General features: G+C 37.8%; 1 protein-coding gene across 1 annotated transcript in view; it reads left to right on the top strand.

Annotated features, from left to right (window-relative positions):
* The window catches only part of ELK3 (ETS transcription factor ELK3), a 68768-nt gene extending 56731 nt beyond the window's left edge, over positions 1–12037 (top strand). The window contains exons 4-5 of the mRNA XM_082739260.1: positions 2425–2547; positions 9521–12037. Of these exons, the coding sequence (XP_082595386.1) occupies positions 2425–2547; positions 9521–9619 (222 nt within the window). The 3' untranslated portion in view covers positions 9620–12037. The remainder of the gene's footprint in view (positions 1–2424; positions 2548–9520) is intronic.
* Positions 12038–16268: the final 4231 nt, after the last annotated feature.

Here is a 16268-nt window from a genome sequence, read left to right as displayed (position 1 = left end):
TTGAATGTGCAGGCTTTGTAGGAGACTGTATTATGTGGAAGAAGAACTGAGTTGAGGATGAAAACAAGATCCTGGTTAGATGGTCTTTCCCCTTGAACATCAATGACCTTTGCCTCAGATCCTAGGGCTTCTCATTCCCTGCAGCTGGTGGGATCAGGAACTCCCTGTTTGCCATTCAAAAGAGCCCATTTGCTAAAGTATTTTTTGGTGAAGGAAGAGGAAGCATGCATTTTGCTCTGGCTTCTTTCTTTAGTGTCTAGCCCTTAGGCCCAGCCCACCTTGATTCCAGGAGCTTGTGGAAAGAGGCTCCAAAAACTCACACTGTATTGGAGATTACCCAAGGTGAGCATTAATAGGAACATTCCTTAAAAGAGCAACCAAATAATTTTTTCGTTACAGCCACAGGATCTTCAGGGAGAAGAGGGGTCGGGGTGGGGAGAAAAGTGAATGAAGTCATTTCACAATAGTTATTTGCATATGTTATAAAAGATATTCCAAAAGATTAAACATGAGAAACAGAAGACTACTATATTCTGAGTACGTCCTGTATCCCTTTGAAACAGATGTGCAAACATCTCACATCCAGACCTGGGTACACATTTTAGACTAAAATAAAACTTCATGTATTGCTCAAAGGATTAAAATGGAGTGGATGTGTATTTATGGCCATGAATAAGAGAAAGGTAGGTTTTGTAATCTAGAAGACTTACTGTCTCTTAAGAGCTTTGGGACCTTCATTGGTAGGTAAACTGGAGGTCTGAACACACTGTTTTTTTTTTTTTTTTTTTTTTTTTTAATGTTAACGTGGCATAATGTGGCTGGATTTTCGTTCCAGAGTAACAAGCAAATGTTAGTTCTCAGATGACATGAGTTTCTGGACTTCAGCCTAATATGACTGAGAGGAGCCTTGAAGGTACAGGCTGACTTGGCTGGTTTCAGAACCCTGAGTACTTTTATACATAGAGAACTTCTCCCATGAACAGATGAAATTCATTGAATAAGTACGTTGGGTACACTTGTGATCAACACTTCTGAGTATTTGTTATGTGCCAAGCACATATTAAGAGCTTTACATACACCATCTTATTTCATTTTCCTAGCAGTCGTTAAGGTAGGCACTTTTTCCTCCCCATTTTATAGATTTGGAAACCAAGGCATAGGGCGGTTACCTAGGTGGTAAATAGTAGTGTTTGAGGCATGGCAGAGCCCATGCTTAAGCGTTGTCTTAATCACCAGACCAGATGGCCCGGCATATGTGTAAAACTGCCTTGGATTAGAAGTGGGAAGCTTATCTAAAACATGTATTTATTCTAGTAACCTCATAGGTTATTCCATGTGTAGGAAATGCTGTGGAACCGAAGACTTAACATGGTATAAATTAGTTTGCCTTCCAGCAGCGTCACAGTTTGAGAACCTTTGGATGTTTGTTTCTGCGGAACAGAACAGACCTTTAGACTTAGGTTTATGCCAGATATTCTCGATAATTAACGAAGCTGCTGGGCCAATTCTAGGAAAAAATAACACTTTAGCATCCAGAGTGATGTAATCAGCAATGCTGGCGCCTTTGCTGCGGTGCTTCTTACACAGAGCACCTTATTGACATCACAAAACCACTGAGGGGCTCCTTCTAGTTAGCAAAGGTGCAAAACCATCAAGGGCCAGGGAGTTTGCCTCCGCTGAGAATAAAAGCCATGCAGACATACCAGCTGGGGCGAGTTGTTTCTTCTGTCCTCCAGCTCGCTTGCAGGCCAGGACTCCTGCTGTGTGTGTGCAAGCAAATGCAGTCCTTGGCACTCTCCTGGGAAACCCAGAGTTTCGGCTTTACACCCAATCTAACAAGAAAGAATTTTTTTCCTCGTCCAAACCATTGCCAGGGAGATGAATTCTCATCAGCCTCATATCCGGAGTGGAATCTTTGGAAAACCCAGTTCAGAATTTTTGCAGAAGCTGCTACAGGGTATTTTAACAACAGGTACTAAAATCTTAAAGGGCCATTGATGCCCATGAAAGTGAAGCTCGAGAGGCCCTTTAAAATGTGTGTAATGGATGTCCACTGGAGGAAAATAAGAAAAAAAATATATATATTTTAAAAAGGCCCCTTCATGGAATCCCATTTTGTATACTAAATCACTTTTAATGTGGGAAGGGAAATAAATTGAAGGAACCGTCTGGATGAATACTGCTATAAACTTGAGTTTTACAGTGTTCAGTGTTTAGGGAAGATAACTTGTCCATATTTTTCTCCTTTATAAAATTGCTAATACCATCAGAGCTGAACAAGATTAAACTGCGCAGCCTTGCAGAAATTACATAGTTGTCAGATTTTCCTAAGATGGGAAGGCTTGTTTCTGGGTTCGTGGCTAGTGTACCTAGCCGCACTGCTGATTATGGCCAGATAATCAAAATCTGTGTTTTCTTTCGCAGACACCAAATGGATTGCTTCTGACCCCGAGTCCACTGCTATCCAGCATACATTTCTGGAGCAGCCTTAGTCCAGTTGCTCCACTGAGTCCTGCCCGGTTGCAAGGGCCAAACACGCTTTTCCAGGTGAGCATTTAGAAATGAATGTTTAAACATCCAGCTTCTGAAGGGTGTGTTTCCCAATAAATACTGTAAAGGTAACAGAGTTCTAGCCTACCTTTGGATAAAATGTTAAGTTTCCACGGGGAGTTAATGGTGCTGTCAAACCCAGCCTTCAGAGGCAGAGATTTTCATCGAGTCAGAAATGGCGTGTTCATGTCAGATATCGCAAATGGAACCATTAATTCTGAAAGGGTGTGGATATCTTCACTGACTATGAAAACTGGAAATTTATCAAGGAAAAGGGACAACTTTAAAAAATGAAGCAATATACTGACACCACTTGAATTGAGAAACAAAAACAGTGAAGGATGTCTCTATACTGTAATAGAAGAGTTATCTGTATGATTCTATGAATCATAATCAAGTTCTCCTTGTTCCATAACAAGAAAGGAGCATCCAGGGCATTTGGTTAAAAACAAAGTCTTAGCTGCTTTATCTTGCACAACTCCTGTTACTGGGTAGGCACATTTATTATTCATTCCCACACTAGAATCTTTCAGTAGCATTACTTGCGATTGTGTGGTAATCAGTATTTCTCCCTTGAGACTCAAAGACTGTTCCTCACAGATAAAGATAATAGAAAGGGTCCTAGGGACAGGAGTGAAGCGAAACTGGGGTAAGTGAAAACCCCCTCTAATTCTAGCCTGTTTCATCCACCCTGAATCCCATGCCTGCCTGCCTGTGCCCTACCCCCCACGTTTGGCTCACCGGAGCTAGATGTAGTTCTTTTGTTCCTGTAGCATCTAGCACCACTTTGTATTACAGTGGCCTAGTCACCTGGCAATCTCCCCCGCTAGACTGTGGGCCCTCAAAGGCCAGAACTGCATCTTGTTTCTTGTTTACCGCGGCACCCCCCCTCCCCCGCCCCTGTCTGGCCACATTGCTTGGCACACAAATGATGCTTAGTAATTATCACTGACTAAATTAGTGGATACCTAAGAATTCACCAAGGAATTGGGCACGTGGCTGGCTCAGTTGGTAGAGAACGTGACTCTTGATCATAGGGTTGTGAGTTTGAATCCCACGTTTGGTGTAGAGGTTACTTTGAAAAAAAAAAAAAAACCAAAAAACAAAAAAACAAAAAAGAAAAAGTTAAGAAATATTTAAGAACCCGAGTGTTAAAAAGATCAGATCTTTGTGCATTTTTGAGCACAGGTCATTTTATTTATCAAGGTTAGTACTGATCCCCTCTGTGCCAGGAGCTATACATGCTGGGATTTAGGGTCTCAGAAGAAGGTGGAGCTAAAGAGGTTTTGATTGCTATCTTGCTTCTCTGGTTTCCTAGTAAGGTTGAGGTACGGTTGTCAGGATGTGGCTGTATATCAGGTAATCAGGTTTCTCTTTTGGCCCATCTTCTCATCACAAGAAAACTGAGCTATGGTCATACACAGCCAACACGTTGATTCTTAGCCCTTTTAACTCCGGCAGAGAAACAAGAACTAGAAGCAGTGAGCAAATGTAGTACTAGGAAAAGTTTTAGGTTAGTAAACTTTTGGTGGAGAACTGAAAGACCTTATTTCCTCAAAGTATTCAGAATGGAGCAGCAGTATTCTAGTATTAGAGCTCCTAAGGAGAGCCAAAGGAAGGAGTTGTTTGGTGCCATGTGTATGGTAAGCTCCAAGGGTACATGGACTGCAGTCTTACTTTAGTCCTACAATCCATGAAAGCCTCCATAGGGTTCACTAGATATTTGTGAATAATGAATGGAATCTCACTTCCATCCTTACTGAGAATTCTGCCACCTGATTGGTACAGGGCTTGGTGATCTCCCAAGGAAGCCCGGAGAACTTTTGTTTGGGAGTTCTTTGGGATCCTTTGCCCTGGATACTAAACCTTTCCTAGCCCATCATCACTCCTCACAGTAACAGTGGTTCATATCCATAGGGTTTCTACACATTAGCAGGGTATTTGGAGCTCCGGGTCTTGGACGCACATACACACCCTTTTCTCTTCAGTCACCACTGCAGACCAGTGGCTCTCAAAGGTAACATGCAACAGTATCCACTTGGACAGTGTGCTAAGAAGATTTTGTTGGGCCCCAACCTCAGTTTCTAATTTAGAAGGTGTGGGACAGGGCCTGATTATAACATTGTTTCAAGACCCTAGTGCTGCTACTCTAGGTATTCACTTTGAGAACCACAGGAGACCAATGGTTCCTAATTTATAACCAGAATTCTGCAGAAGAAATTGCTGCATTGAAAGGCCATCTATTCAGAATTTTAATTTCACAAAATGTACCTGTCCTACCAGAGCGATTCAAAAACAACCAAAAAAGAAAAAAAAAAAAACCCCACAAAAAACAAAAACACACAAATGGGAGGTAGGAATGGGGAAAACAATCATGTTTAGAGGATTGTTGGCAGGGCCTTGTGCTCTCTTTCTGTGATTGGGGTCCATAAAACTAAGGAAAAACAACTTTGTACCTTTTAAAATATTACTCTTCCCACGATAAAAGCAGATGTGAAAAAGTTGAAAATAGCAGTTTTGAAAATAGTAAATAAAACATGGTAAGAGGAATATTCAAAATTCAGATTATCAGCAGTGCCCCTTTTGAACTATTTTTCTTTAAAAATAAACCTTCCGTGGGGCACCTGGGTGGCTCAGTGGGTTAAAGCCTCTGCCTTCGGCTTGGGTCATGATCTCGGGGTCCTGGGATCTGGCCCCACGGCGGGCTCTCTGCTCAGCAGGGAGCCTGCTTCCCTGCTCTCTCTGCCTGCCTCTCTGCCTATTTGTGAACTCTGTCTCTCTAACAAATTAAAAACAAACAAACAAACAAACAAACCTACCTTCTGTTTATACTAGACATGGAGGAAGGCTACAGTAAGTTTTAAATTATGCTGGCAAATTTCCTATTGTGAGTCTTGGAAAGTAGATCAGAATCTTTATTCAGGGTAAGAGTTGACAGAGCTGAGGAGATTTTACACAGAAGATCCACTGATGTAATTATTGTGGCAACTTACAGCAGATATTGAAGAATTTAAGGGAAGGGGAGAGAAGATATTAGTGCCTTTCTGGAAGATGCATATTTAAAAATAAAACAAGATTTGTCTGAATAGTTTGGCATTTTGAGCTTATTTACAGGGTGTCTGTTCCACTTCTGAAACAGATTTTCATCAAATCTGGCATAGGTACAGATAATATCTTGAAAACAAGGTAGGATTAAGGTTTTTTAAAAAATGTTTTTATTTATTTGCTTGACAGAGAGCCAGAGAGCATAAGTGGGGTGAATGGCAGAGGGAGAGGGATAGCAGGCTCCCCACTGAACAGGGAGCTCACTGTGGGGCTCAATCCCAGGACCCTGGGATCATGACCTGAGCTGAAGGCAGATACCCAACCGAGCCACCTAGGCACCCCCAGAATTAAGTTTTCAATTGAGAATGTTTTCTGAACATTTTAATTCAACAGATCTAACCCAGAAAATATTTACAATGCATTGTTATTAGGGATTGTAGGGGAATATATATATAGATAGATCATAAATATACATATTTAATATACATAATAGATATATAAACAAAATGTTATAGGAACCCCAGCAGGGAGTAACTTTCTAGCTGGGGACTAGAAGGCGGCTCCATGGAAGAACTGGCACCTAAGCTGGGAAAAAAGGATAGGATTTTGGCAGAGAGAAAACACCTTCTAGATAATCTACATGATCTGGATATGCAAGAACATGGTCCAGGAAGGGACTGGGTGGCTGTGGGCCTTGAATGGTATGCTCAGGATTTTCCACCTTAGTCTCTTGATAACAAAGGAAGGTTTTCTAAGCTGGAGATAAAAGAACAGATCTTACTATACTACTTTTTAAAAAATTTGAGGGAGAAGCAGACTCCCCGCTGAGCAGAGAGCCTGACATGGGACTCGATCCCAGGACTCTGGGATCTGAACAAAAAGCACCTACTTAACAGAGCCACCCAGGCACCCCTAAAATCTCTATCTGAGAAAGATATTGCTGATACAAGCATGAAGGAAGGACTGAAGAAAAAGCAAAAAGTGTAAGGTACAGGAAGATATGAGGAATATTTATACTACTGCAAATAGTATATGAGGGAAAAATCATCTTTTAGAACAGTAGAAATACAAATATATTTAGAAGACATTCCAGAGGTAAAATTAAAAGACTTTTAGTTGGGTTTGAGGAGTAGGAGGCAAAGTGAAAATTAGGATGAGGCAAAGATTACTTACATGATGAAAATACTGGAAATGCTAGAAGTAAGCAGTTAACATTTATTGAGGGCTAGGGTATGTTAAATGTTGTTCAAAGCACCTTTCATGGCTTCTGATTTAATATAGTTGACCCCTGAACAAAGTGGGGATTGGGATGCTGACCCCCTCCTCACAGTTGAAAATCCATGTATAACTTTTAACTTTTCAATTAACTAACAGTTGACTGTAACACACATTTTCCATCTTATATGTATTATTATGCTGTATTCTTATAATAAAGTAAGCTAGGGAAAAGAAAATTGTAAGGAAAATAAATTTATAGTACTATACTGTGTTTACTGAAAAAAAAAAAAAATCTGCAAACCTGTGTTGCTCAGAGTCAACTGTACTCCCAACAGTTCTCTCTGAAAAGAAAAGGAAACAAAAAAGCCCAGAGTTGTTGCTCAGTTGACCCAAGACCTTACATTAATAAGTGGCAGAGCCCTGATTGAAGTTTTTAGGATCATAATCCTATCGCCGCTCTTACCAACTTAAGAGTGAATGCAGAATAGCAGGTTTTTGGTGAGACACATTGATGGGGATGTCTAACTGACAGCCAGGAAAGGACTGTTGAGGCCAGCAAAGGAGAAAGGAAGGCTGAGAACAAAAGTTTGGGATAAATGTTGCAACTTAAGCTAGTGGAGGTAGGGAGTCAATAAAGATGAAAGAGGCCAGAAGAGACAGGCAAGAGAAACTACAACTGAGTGTACAGAAATAAAGAGCAGAGGGCAGAAATCAGTAACATACTTTTTTAAAACAAGAAGATTAACAAAACGAAAAGCTGCTTCTTTTGCAAACACCAATAAGATGGACAAAAAACAAAATGAGAAAAGACTGCAAATAAGCTAAGAGAATGAATATTCAAAACCTGCTCTTCATCCTGTGTTCACTCTTAAGTCAATGGGAATAGTAGTTAAGAGCTGGGATCTTTTTTTTGTTTGTTTGTTTAAGATTTTATTTATTTATTTGACAGAGAGAGATCACAAGTAGGCAGAGAGGCAGGCAGAGCGAGGAGGAAGCAGGCTCCCTGCTGAGCAGAGAGCCGGATGTGGGACTCGATCCCAGGACCCTGAGATCATGACCTGAGCCGAAGGCAGCGGCTTAACCCACTGAGCCACCCAGGCGCCCAAGAGCTGGGATCTTAATAGAGTATGAACTATATATGCAACTAGATTTGATAATGCAATTGAAATGGATAAAATTCTACAAACAACTAAAATTCCAAAGTGTCAGAAAAGAAACAAAAACCTTGAATATGCCAATGACCATTAAACTTAAGAGTATTTAAAGAGCACACTCACACCAAGCCCTGCCAAAAATAAGTTGGCCAGTTTGGTACAAAAAGCACAGGATCTTTTAAGTTTAAAATTTGGCTTTACTGCTTATTAGTCTTTAACCAATCAGAACTTATCTGAGCTGTGTTTTCTCTTCTGTCAAATGGGGATAACCAAACTTACTTTACAAGCTCCAAGATACCAACTGAAATGACAATCACTGATAAACTGTAAGGTATGAGACATAACAGTTATTGAAATAGTTTGAAAATTGAAATATATTCTGTATTTATTGTACTTCTAACTTGTGCCAGGCTCTGCAGTTTTATAGTGTTGACATTTAATATTAACTTCTCTAGACTAAACAAAAATAAAGCTGGAAGATACCCCTGGAGATCATTTTGGCACATATCATTCTGGACAGTGAAAATCTAGCTGTGAACAGTTATGTATTAAAAAGAGGCCTTTAGGGTGCCTGGGTGGCTCAGTGGGCTAAAGCCTCTGCCTTCGGCTCAGGTCATGATTCCAGGGTCCTGGGATCAAGGCCCTCATCAGGCTCTCTGCTCAGCAGGGAGCCTGCTTCCCTTCCTCTCTTTCTACCTGCCTCTCTGCCTACTTGTGATCTCTGTCAAATAAATAAATAAATAAAAGAGGCCTTTAATTATTCTTCTTCAATGGGGGTACAGTGGTGGTATTTCCTTTAGAATGGAAGGTTACCAAAGCATATACTTTTATCCCATTTATCATCTTATTTACCAACAATACAGAAATTAACTTTATTCTTTGTTTTGTTACTTAAGGGTGATCTATTAAGTTTGATATTATTATTGTAATTTAAAAAATACTTTCTCAGCTTCAATATATACTCTTGCTTTCTAAACATTTTAAGCTAAAACATTCTGCATTTTTAACAGTTACTGAGAAGCATCATTATAGTACTCTGGAAAAACAATGGCCATTTTCAAAATAGAGTTATTAGAAGTTTTACATGTGAATCAGCAGTCAGTTGTCTGTGGTTTTCAAAATTACTTTAAAGCAAAAAAACAAAACAGCCTCTCTGCCTACTTGTGATCTCTCTCTGTCAAATAAATAAATAAAATCTTTAAAACAAACAAACAAACAAACAAAAAAAACAAAATAAAAACAAAAAAACCCAAAATTACTTTAAAGCAAATCAGCATTCTAAGTAGCTTGGAACCTTTTAAAAGGAGTATTAGAATATGCTTTAGCACCATATGTACATTTTTTTTTCTAGTGGCCTAGGCATATAAAATAGGGACATTTTCTGGGCCTTATCTCCTGTTTGCTATATGTAATCTTGATCGCATTCTATACAATAATTTGCAACCCCTCCATCCCAGGGGTGATCCACTATGGTCTGTCTAGGAATGTAAAGAATTCAAGTTTGTCCCAATGGATCTGTAATAACTACTTTAAAAATCTTCTGTTCCCTACAGTTTCCAACACTGCTTAATGGCCACATGCCAGTGCCAATCCCCAGTCTGGATAGAGCTGCTTCTCCAGTACTGCTTTCTTCGAATTCTCAGAAATCCTGATGACATCTGGCCACAGTTAAAGACTTATTAACTGATGAAACAAATTTGTCCTCATGGGCTAGTTTACCTGTGTCATGAGAAGGACATTGTGAAACCGGCTGTTAATTTGGTTTGCACTTTTCATAACATGGATGGTCTAGATTTATGTTAGCATTTTTAAAACTTTTTTTTTTATATTCAAGTATATATGAAGATCTGTTTGGCATTAAGTGATTTTTATGTTTTTGTTTTTATATCCTCTTAGCTCTTAAGTGTTGAACACTGTTGACAGTGAAGAACTTTTCTTAATCGTTTTCAGTGTAACTAATAAGGATGTGAAGCTTTCTTTCTAATTTCCGCATATGCTGTACTATGCTTATACACACTATAACCAGCTGTGCCTTCCTTTGCATTTAGTTTATATATTTTTTAGTATTAAGAAAAAATGTTTGAAAGACAAAAATTAGTATCAAACAGCTCTCTAGTAGAATCATTTTTCACAAGTAGGCAAAATGAAAGCATATTCATATTTTTCTTTTTCGCTTTCAATTGTATAAGAATTGCCTTAGAACCTCTTTTGAACTGAAGTTCAGTAAATGTCCGATTTCATGTTTTTATAAAAGAAACTAAGCCATATTTAGAAAATAAACATTCATAAAAGAAAATGTTTTAAAGTGCATTTTTTTAAAAAATGAACTTTGAAAGGTTAGCCACCTAGCTGTTTACAATCTTTTAAGCTCCTCCCAAACAAAATCCTGAGATGGAAATCTACATCAAATTCATTCTAGCCATGCCCCTGGGGTATCTCCTATGTAAGCATATTCTTATTTCAAAAAATTAGCTGTGGTTCTCCCAGTTTTCCATAGAGAATCACACCCCTGATACATTTTCTGTATCATTATCAGTTAGGGTTTCTCTAAACCCCTGGAACTATAATTAATGTTTAAACATCCCATGCTTAGGAAAAGGCTTACAAACTGGTTGATGAACCTAACAATTCTATAATATCAGATGTCTTCAGGTGTATAAAGCATAGCCTTGTTTGTGGAGATGGAGAGGTAGGATACACTGTTTTATGTATCACTAAGTTTATGGTGAGAATGAAGGAAATTGAATAGAAGAAATAGGTAACTCTTTAGGAACCTCATTGTGGAACTGAACTACTAACAATCTGGAGCACTCACCAGTAAATTCTTTTGTGTAGTGTAGAGCAGTGAGAACTGAAACAGCAGATGCCACTCTTAAGGCATTGTTTTGTACATGAAGTAGGAAAACTCTAATGTGATAAGAACTGGAAAGTGCCCAGTGCTTTCAAGATCATCATCCTTAACTGTAAGTAACAAACCAGTTTGAAATGTGGCTGAATAACAGATTCCACAGTAGGTATTAAATGGCAAGATTATGAAAAATGAGTAAAAAATAAAGCTTGTAAAAACAAATATTCCTTGAATTTTCAAAGAATCTAAAACGGTTATAAATCTTTAAAACTTGAGATTTTCCACTGGAATTAAGTGTCTCTGTGTATGGGGATGTGCAAATCTCTAATATACACTTTTAGATATAAAGTTAATTCCAAATCCACAGATACTAGTGTCACATCCTCATAAACTGAGGATAATTCTGTACTAAAATAAATGAGCTGGTCCAGGGAACTGATATTTACCAAACATGAAATGTTAAATGTAGAGAGGGGTCTTTGAGAATGCTTCTTACCATGGTTTCCAGATAAGGCAATTACACAGGAGCAACAGGGAGTTGCCTAAGGTCACACAGCTCAGTCAAGGTAGAACAATGATTGGTGCTCATTCCAGTTCTGTTTCCTATGCCTAACTGTAAGTAACTACTAGCCCAAATATTTATGTTAGGTAGAAAAAACAAAGGTAGTATATTTGTCAGAAAAATTTGTCAGATAAAAGAATGTACTCCAAATGTTAAGATTCTCAAAGAGAAACCAAAGGAAGTTAATCAATGTACAAAAATCACAACCGAAAATATTTTTAAATGTACATGCTGACTGGAAATACTCAAAAGATTATAAATCTGATTCTTGTATTTCCTTGTTTGAAATACTATGATTAACATACATTCTAGCTCCATTTATTAGAAAAAGAAAAATGCCATGATTTTTATGGATCAAAAAACTATGACACAAATGTAGAACTGGAGGTATTGAAGTATAACTCTTATAGCGCTGCCTCATTCTGTGTGTGTGTATAACAGGTTTCAAAGGACATATTAACTTTTTCCTTTTTATATGTCTACTTCATCAGTGTTAAACTGAGATGGCTAAGGTTTTATAGAAGTATAACCTAAACATTCTCTTTGTACACATCTTTTCTATGACTGCTTATCTTCTTCATTCACTTTCATATATGTATCAATTTTACTATTATATTATTTTTGTTCAATAAATACTTTGTGATAAAAGGTGTGAGGAGACAAGTGGGTTGGTTTACTTCCATTAACTTGGATTAGATAATCCAAATTTTACTTTTCTATATGGGTACAAGTTGGAAAATAAGTCATCTAACCTTAAATATGATACATCAAAACATGTTATTATATATATATGTACATTTTAAAGAGATATTTAAGGAAACAAACAGAATTACTGAGGTTGACTTAGGGAAGGGGGTGGGGGGAAAACTGGTTTGAAAAGTGGTCCTCTGATCTTTTAAGTCTTAAGGTCTACCAATCATTTTATATTGAAATAGGCGTAGGTAAGGAAAAAGAAAAGAAACAAAATATCATTTATTCTTTTAGCTGCAACTAATATCATACTCAGTGGTGAAAGATTGAAAGTGTTTTCCCTAACATAAAGAGCATATTGCCAATTCTACTTTAACATGGGACTGAGAGTCCTAACCAAAGTAATCAGTCAAAAAAAATAAAAGAAATTCAAATTATAAAGGAAGTAAAGCTATCTCTATTCATAGATGGCATGGTCTTATATGAAGAAAACCTTAAAGAATCCACAAAAAAGTTAATAAAGTCAGCAAAATTGTAAGATACAAAGTCAGCACAAAAATCATTTCAATTTCTACATATTAGCAAATGAAAAACTCAAAAATTAATAATTCCACCTAGAATAACATCAAAAGGAATAAAATAAGAATGAATTTAATCAAGGAGGCATAAGACTTATACACTGAAAAACTATAAAACATTCCTTAAAAAAATTCAAGCTATCCTGCATTCATGGACTGGAAATCCCAATAGTAGCAAAGGATCTACAGATTCAATGCAATTCCTATCACAATCCTAATGGCATATTTCCCAAGAAATAAGACAACCCCATCATAAAATTTAAATGCAATTTCAAGGGACCCTGAATAGCCAAAACAATCCTGAAAAAGGACAAAGTTGGAAGACTCACTTCTTGATTTCAACACTTAGAAAGCTACAAGTAAGTAATCAAAACATTGTGGCAGTGGCAGAATGACAGAGTTGTAGACCAATAAAATAGAATCGAGAGCCCCCAAATTAACTCTTACATGTATGGCCAACTGATTTGCAACAAGGGTGCCAAGACCATTTAAGGGGAAAAGGGCAGTCTTTTTAACAAATAGTGCTGGGAAAACTAGACATTCACATGCAGAGGAATGAAATTAGATCCTTACTTTACACCATATACAAAAATTAACTCAAGACTGATCAAAGCCCTAACTGTAAGCATTAAAACTATAAAACTCTTAGAACAGCAGAAAATATTCATGATCTTAAATTTGGCACTAGTTTCTTAAATATACCACCAAGACCAGAAGTTAAAGAAAAAAAAATGATGTTGGATGTCATTAAAATGAGCAACTTTATGTATTAAAAGGACACCATCAAGAAATTAAAAGACAACCCACAGAATAGAAAAAGTAACTGCAAGTCATATACCTCATATACATCTAATATCTAGAATATATGAAGAGGAGAACCTTGGTGGCTCAGTCGGTTAAGCATCTGACTCTTGATTTCAGCTAAGGTCATGTCACGGTCATAAGATTGAGCCTCTCATGGGGATCTGTGCTCAGCAGGTTTGGGATTCTCTCCCTCTCCCTCTGCCCTTCCCCCCACCCCATTCCTGCATGCCTTTCTAAAATGAATCTTAAAGAAAAAGTAGAATATGTAAAGAACTACAGTTTAAACTCAGCAAGAACAGTTCAAAAATGGGGAAAGGACTTGAATAGACACTTCTCCAAACTAGACGTACAAATGGCCAATAAGCATATTAAAAGATATTCAATAAACTACTCACTAGGGAAATGCAAATCAAAACCACAAAGAGATACCATGTCATATGTATTATAATGGATATAATTTTTTTTTAAAAAAGGAAAATAAGTGTTGGCAAGGATGAGAAATTAGAACTCTCATACTTTACTACTGGGAATGTAAAATGGTGCAGTTACCATGGATCATCATTTGACGGTTCCTCAAAAAGGTAAACATAGAATTACTAAATGACTCAACAATTCAACTCCTCAAAGAATTGAAAACAAGGACCCAAACAGATGCTTGTACACCCAAGTTCATGGCAGCAATATTCGCAAAAGCCAAAAAAGTTCATGTGAAATCAACAGATAAAATGTTTAAGTGAAATATACATTTGAAGAGTATTATTCAGCCATGAAAGTAAGTAAAATTCTGATACATGCTACAACAGACATGAAACTTGAAAACATCCTTCTAAGTGAATGAAAAAAGCCAGACACCCAAGGACAATTATGGTAAGACTCTATTTACATGAAATATCTACAATAGGCAAATTCAGACATAAGAAATAGAGGCATACCAGGGGTACCTGGCTGGCTCAGTTGGGAGGGGATGCGACTCTTGATCTCAGGGTTGTGATTCCAAGCCCCATGTTGGGCGCAGAGATATACTGAAGTAAATAAATCAAAATAAAACTTAAAAGAAAAATTACAGGCCTACCTTGGAGATACTGCTGGTTTGGTTCCAGACCATTGCAATAAAGCATATACCATAATAAAGCAAGTCAAATTAATTTTTTGGTTTCTCAGTACATATATAAAAATTATGTTGATACTACACTGCAGTCTTGTAAATGTGCAATTACTTCTAAAAAAAATACATGCATTTGTTAAACACTTTATTGTTAAAAAATGCTAACCCATCTGAACTTTCAAGTGTGTCCTTTTGCTGCTGAAGGGTCTTGCCTTGATATTGATAGCTGCTGACTGATCAGGCTGATAGCTGCTAAAGGCTGGAGTGGCTGTGGCAATTTCTTAAAATAAGACAATGAAGTCTGCGGAAAGGATGGAAGAGTCTTTTCATGCTGTTATTTGATAGCAATTTACTCACAGAACTTCTTTCAAAATTGGAGTCATCTTAAACCTCAATATTGCTTTATCAACTAAGTTTATTTATGTGATAGTCTAAATCCTTTGCTGTCATTTCAACAATCTTCATAGCATCTTCACCAGGAGTAGATTCCACCTCAAGAGACAACTTTGCTCATCCATAAGAGGCAACTTCTTGATCATTAAAGTTTTATCATGAAATTGCAGCAATTCAGTCACATCTTCCAGCCCCACTTGTAATTCTAGTTCTAGTTCTCTTGCTATACACCACATCTGAAATTACTTCTTCTGCTGAAGTCTTGGAATCAGCTTCTTCCAAACTCCTGTTAATGTTGATATTTTGACCTCTTCCCACGAATGTTCCCTCCATGTTCTCAATGGCACCTAGAATGGTGAATCCTTTCCAGAAGGTTTTCATTTTACTTTGCCCAGATCCATCAGAGGAATCACTACTATGGCAGCTATAGCTTTACAAGATGTATTTCTTAAAGAGTAAGGCTTTAAGGTCAAAACTTCTCCTTGATCTATGGGCTCCAGAGCAGATGTTGGGTTAGCAGGCATGAAAACAAGATGAATTTTAGCTGTCCATCTCCTTGAGTGCTCCTGGGTGATTAGGTGCATTGTCAGTGACCAATAATACTTTGCAAACCTTTTTCCCTGAACAGTAGGCTTTAAATATTCAGTAAATCATGCTATAAAGAGATTTGCTGTCATCCAGGCTTTGTTGTTTCATCGACAGAGCACAGGGGGAGTATATTTAGCATAATTCTTAAGGATTTTCAGTATGGTCAATGAGCACTGGCTTCAACTTACAGTCATCAGCTGCATTAGTCTCTAATAAGTCAGTCTTTTTTTTTTTTTTAAGATTTATTTATTTCAGAGAGCAGGGAAGGGGGAGAGAGAGAGACAGAGGGAGAGAGGGAGAGAAGTAGACTCTTCAAGTGTGGAGCCCAAGGCATGGCTTGATCCCACAACCCTGAGATCATGATCTAAACCAAAAACCAAGAGTCAGATGCTCAACCAACTGAGCCATCTGGGCATCCCATTCAATCTTTTGAAACTCTGAAGCCAGGAACTGACTTCTTTCTAGCTGAGAGACCCTGATGGCATCTTCTTCCAAGAGAAAGCTATTTTGCCTATACTAAAAATCTGTTTAATGTAGCCACTTTCATTAATTATCTTAGCTAGATCTTCTGGATAACTTGCTGCTTCATCTTACTCTCTTATGTTATGCAGACATCTTCTTTCCTTTAACCTCAGGAATCAACCTCTCTTAGCTTCAAACTTTTCTTCCGCAGCTTCTTCACCTCTCTAAGCCTTCAAGAACTGGAGAGAGAGAGGGCTTTGCTCTGGATTAG

This window comes from Mustela nivalis (assembly GCF_964662115.1).
Source record: "Mustela nivalis genome assembly, chromosome: 7".
Classification (NCBI taxonomy): domain Eukaryota; kingdom Metazoa; phylum Chordata; class Mammalia; order Carnivora; family Mustelidae; genus Mustela; species Mustela nivalis.
The sequence above is the reverse complement of the archived record's forward strand: the minus strand, read 5'-3'. Positions and strand labels throughout refer to the sequence as shown.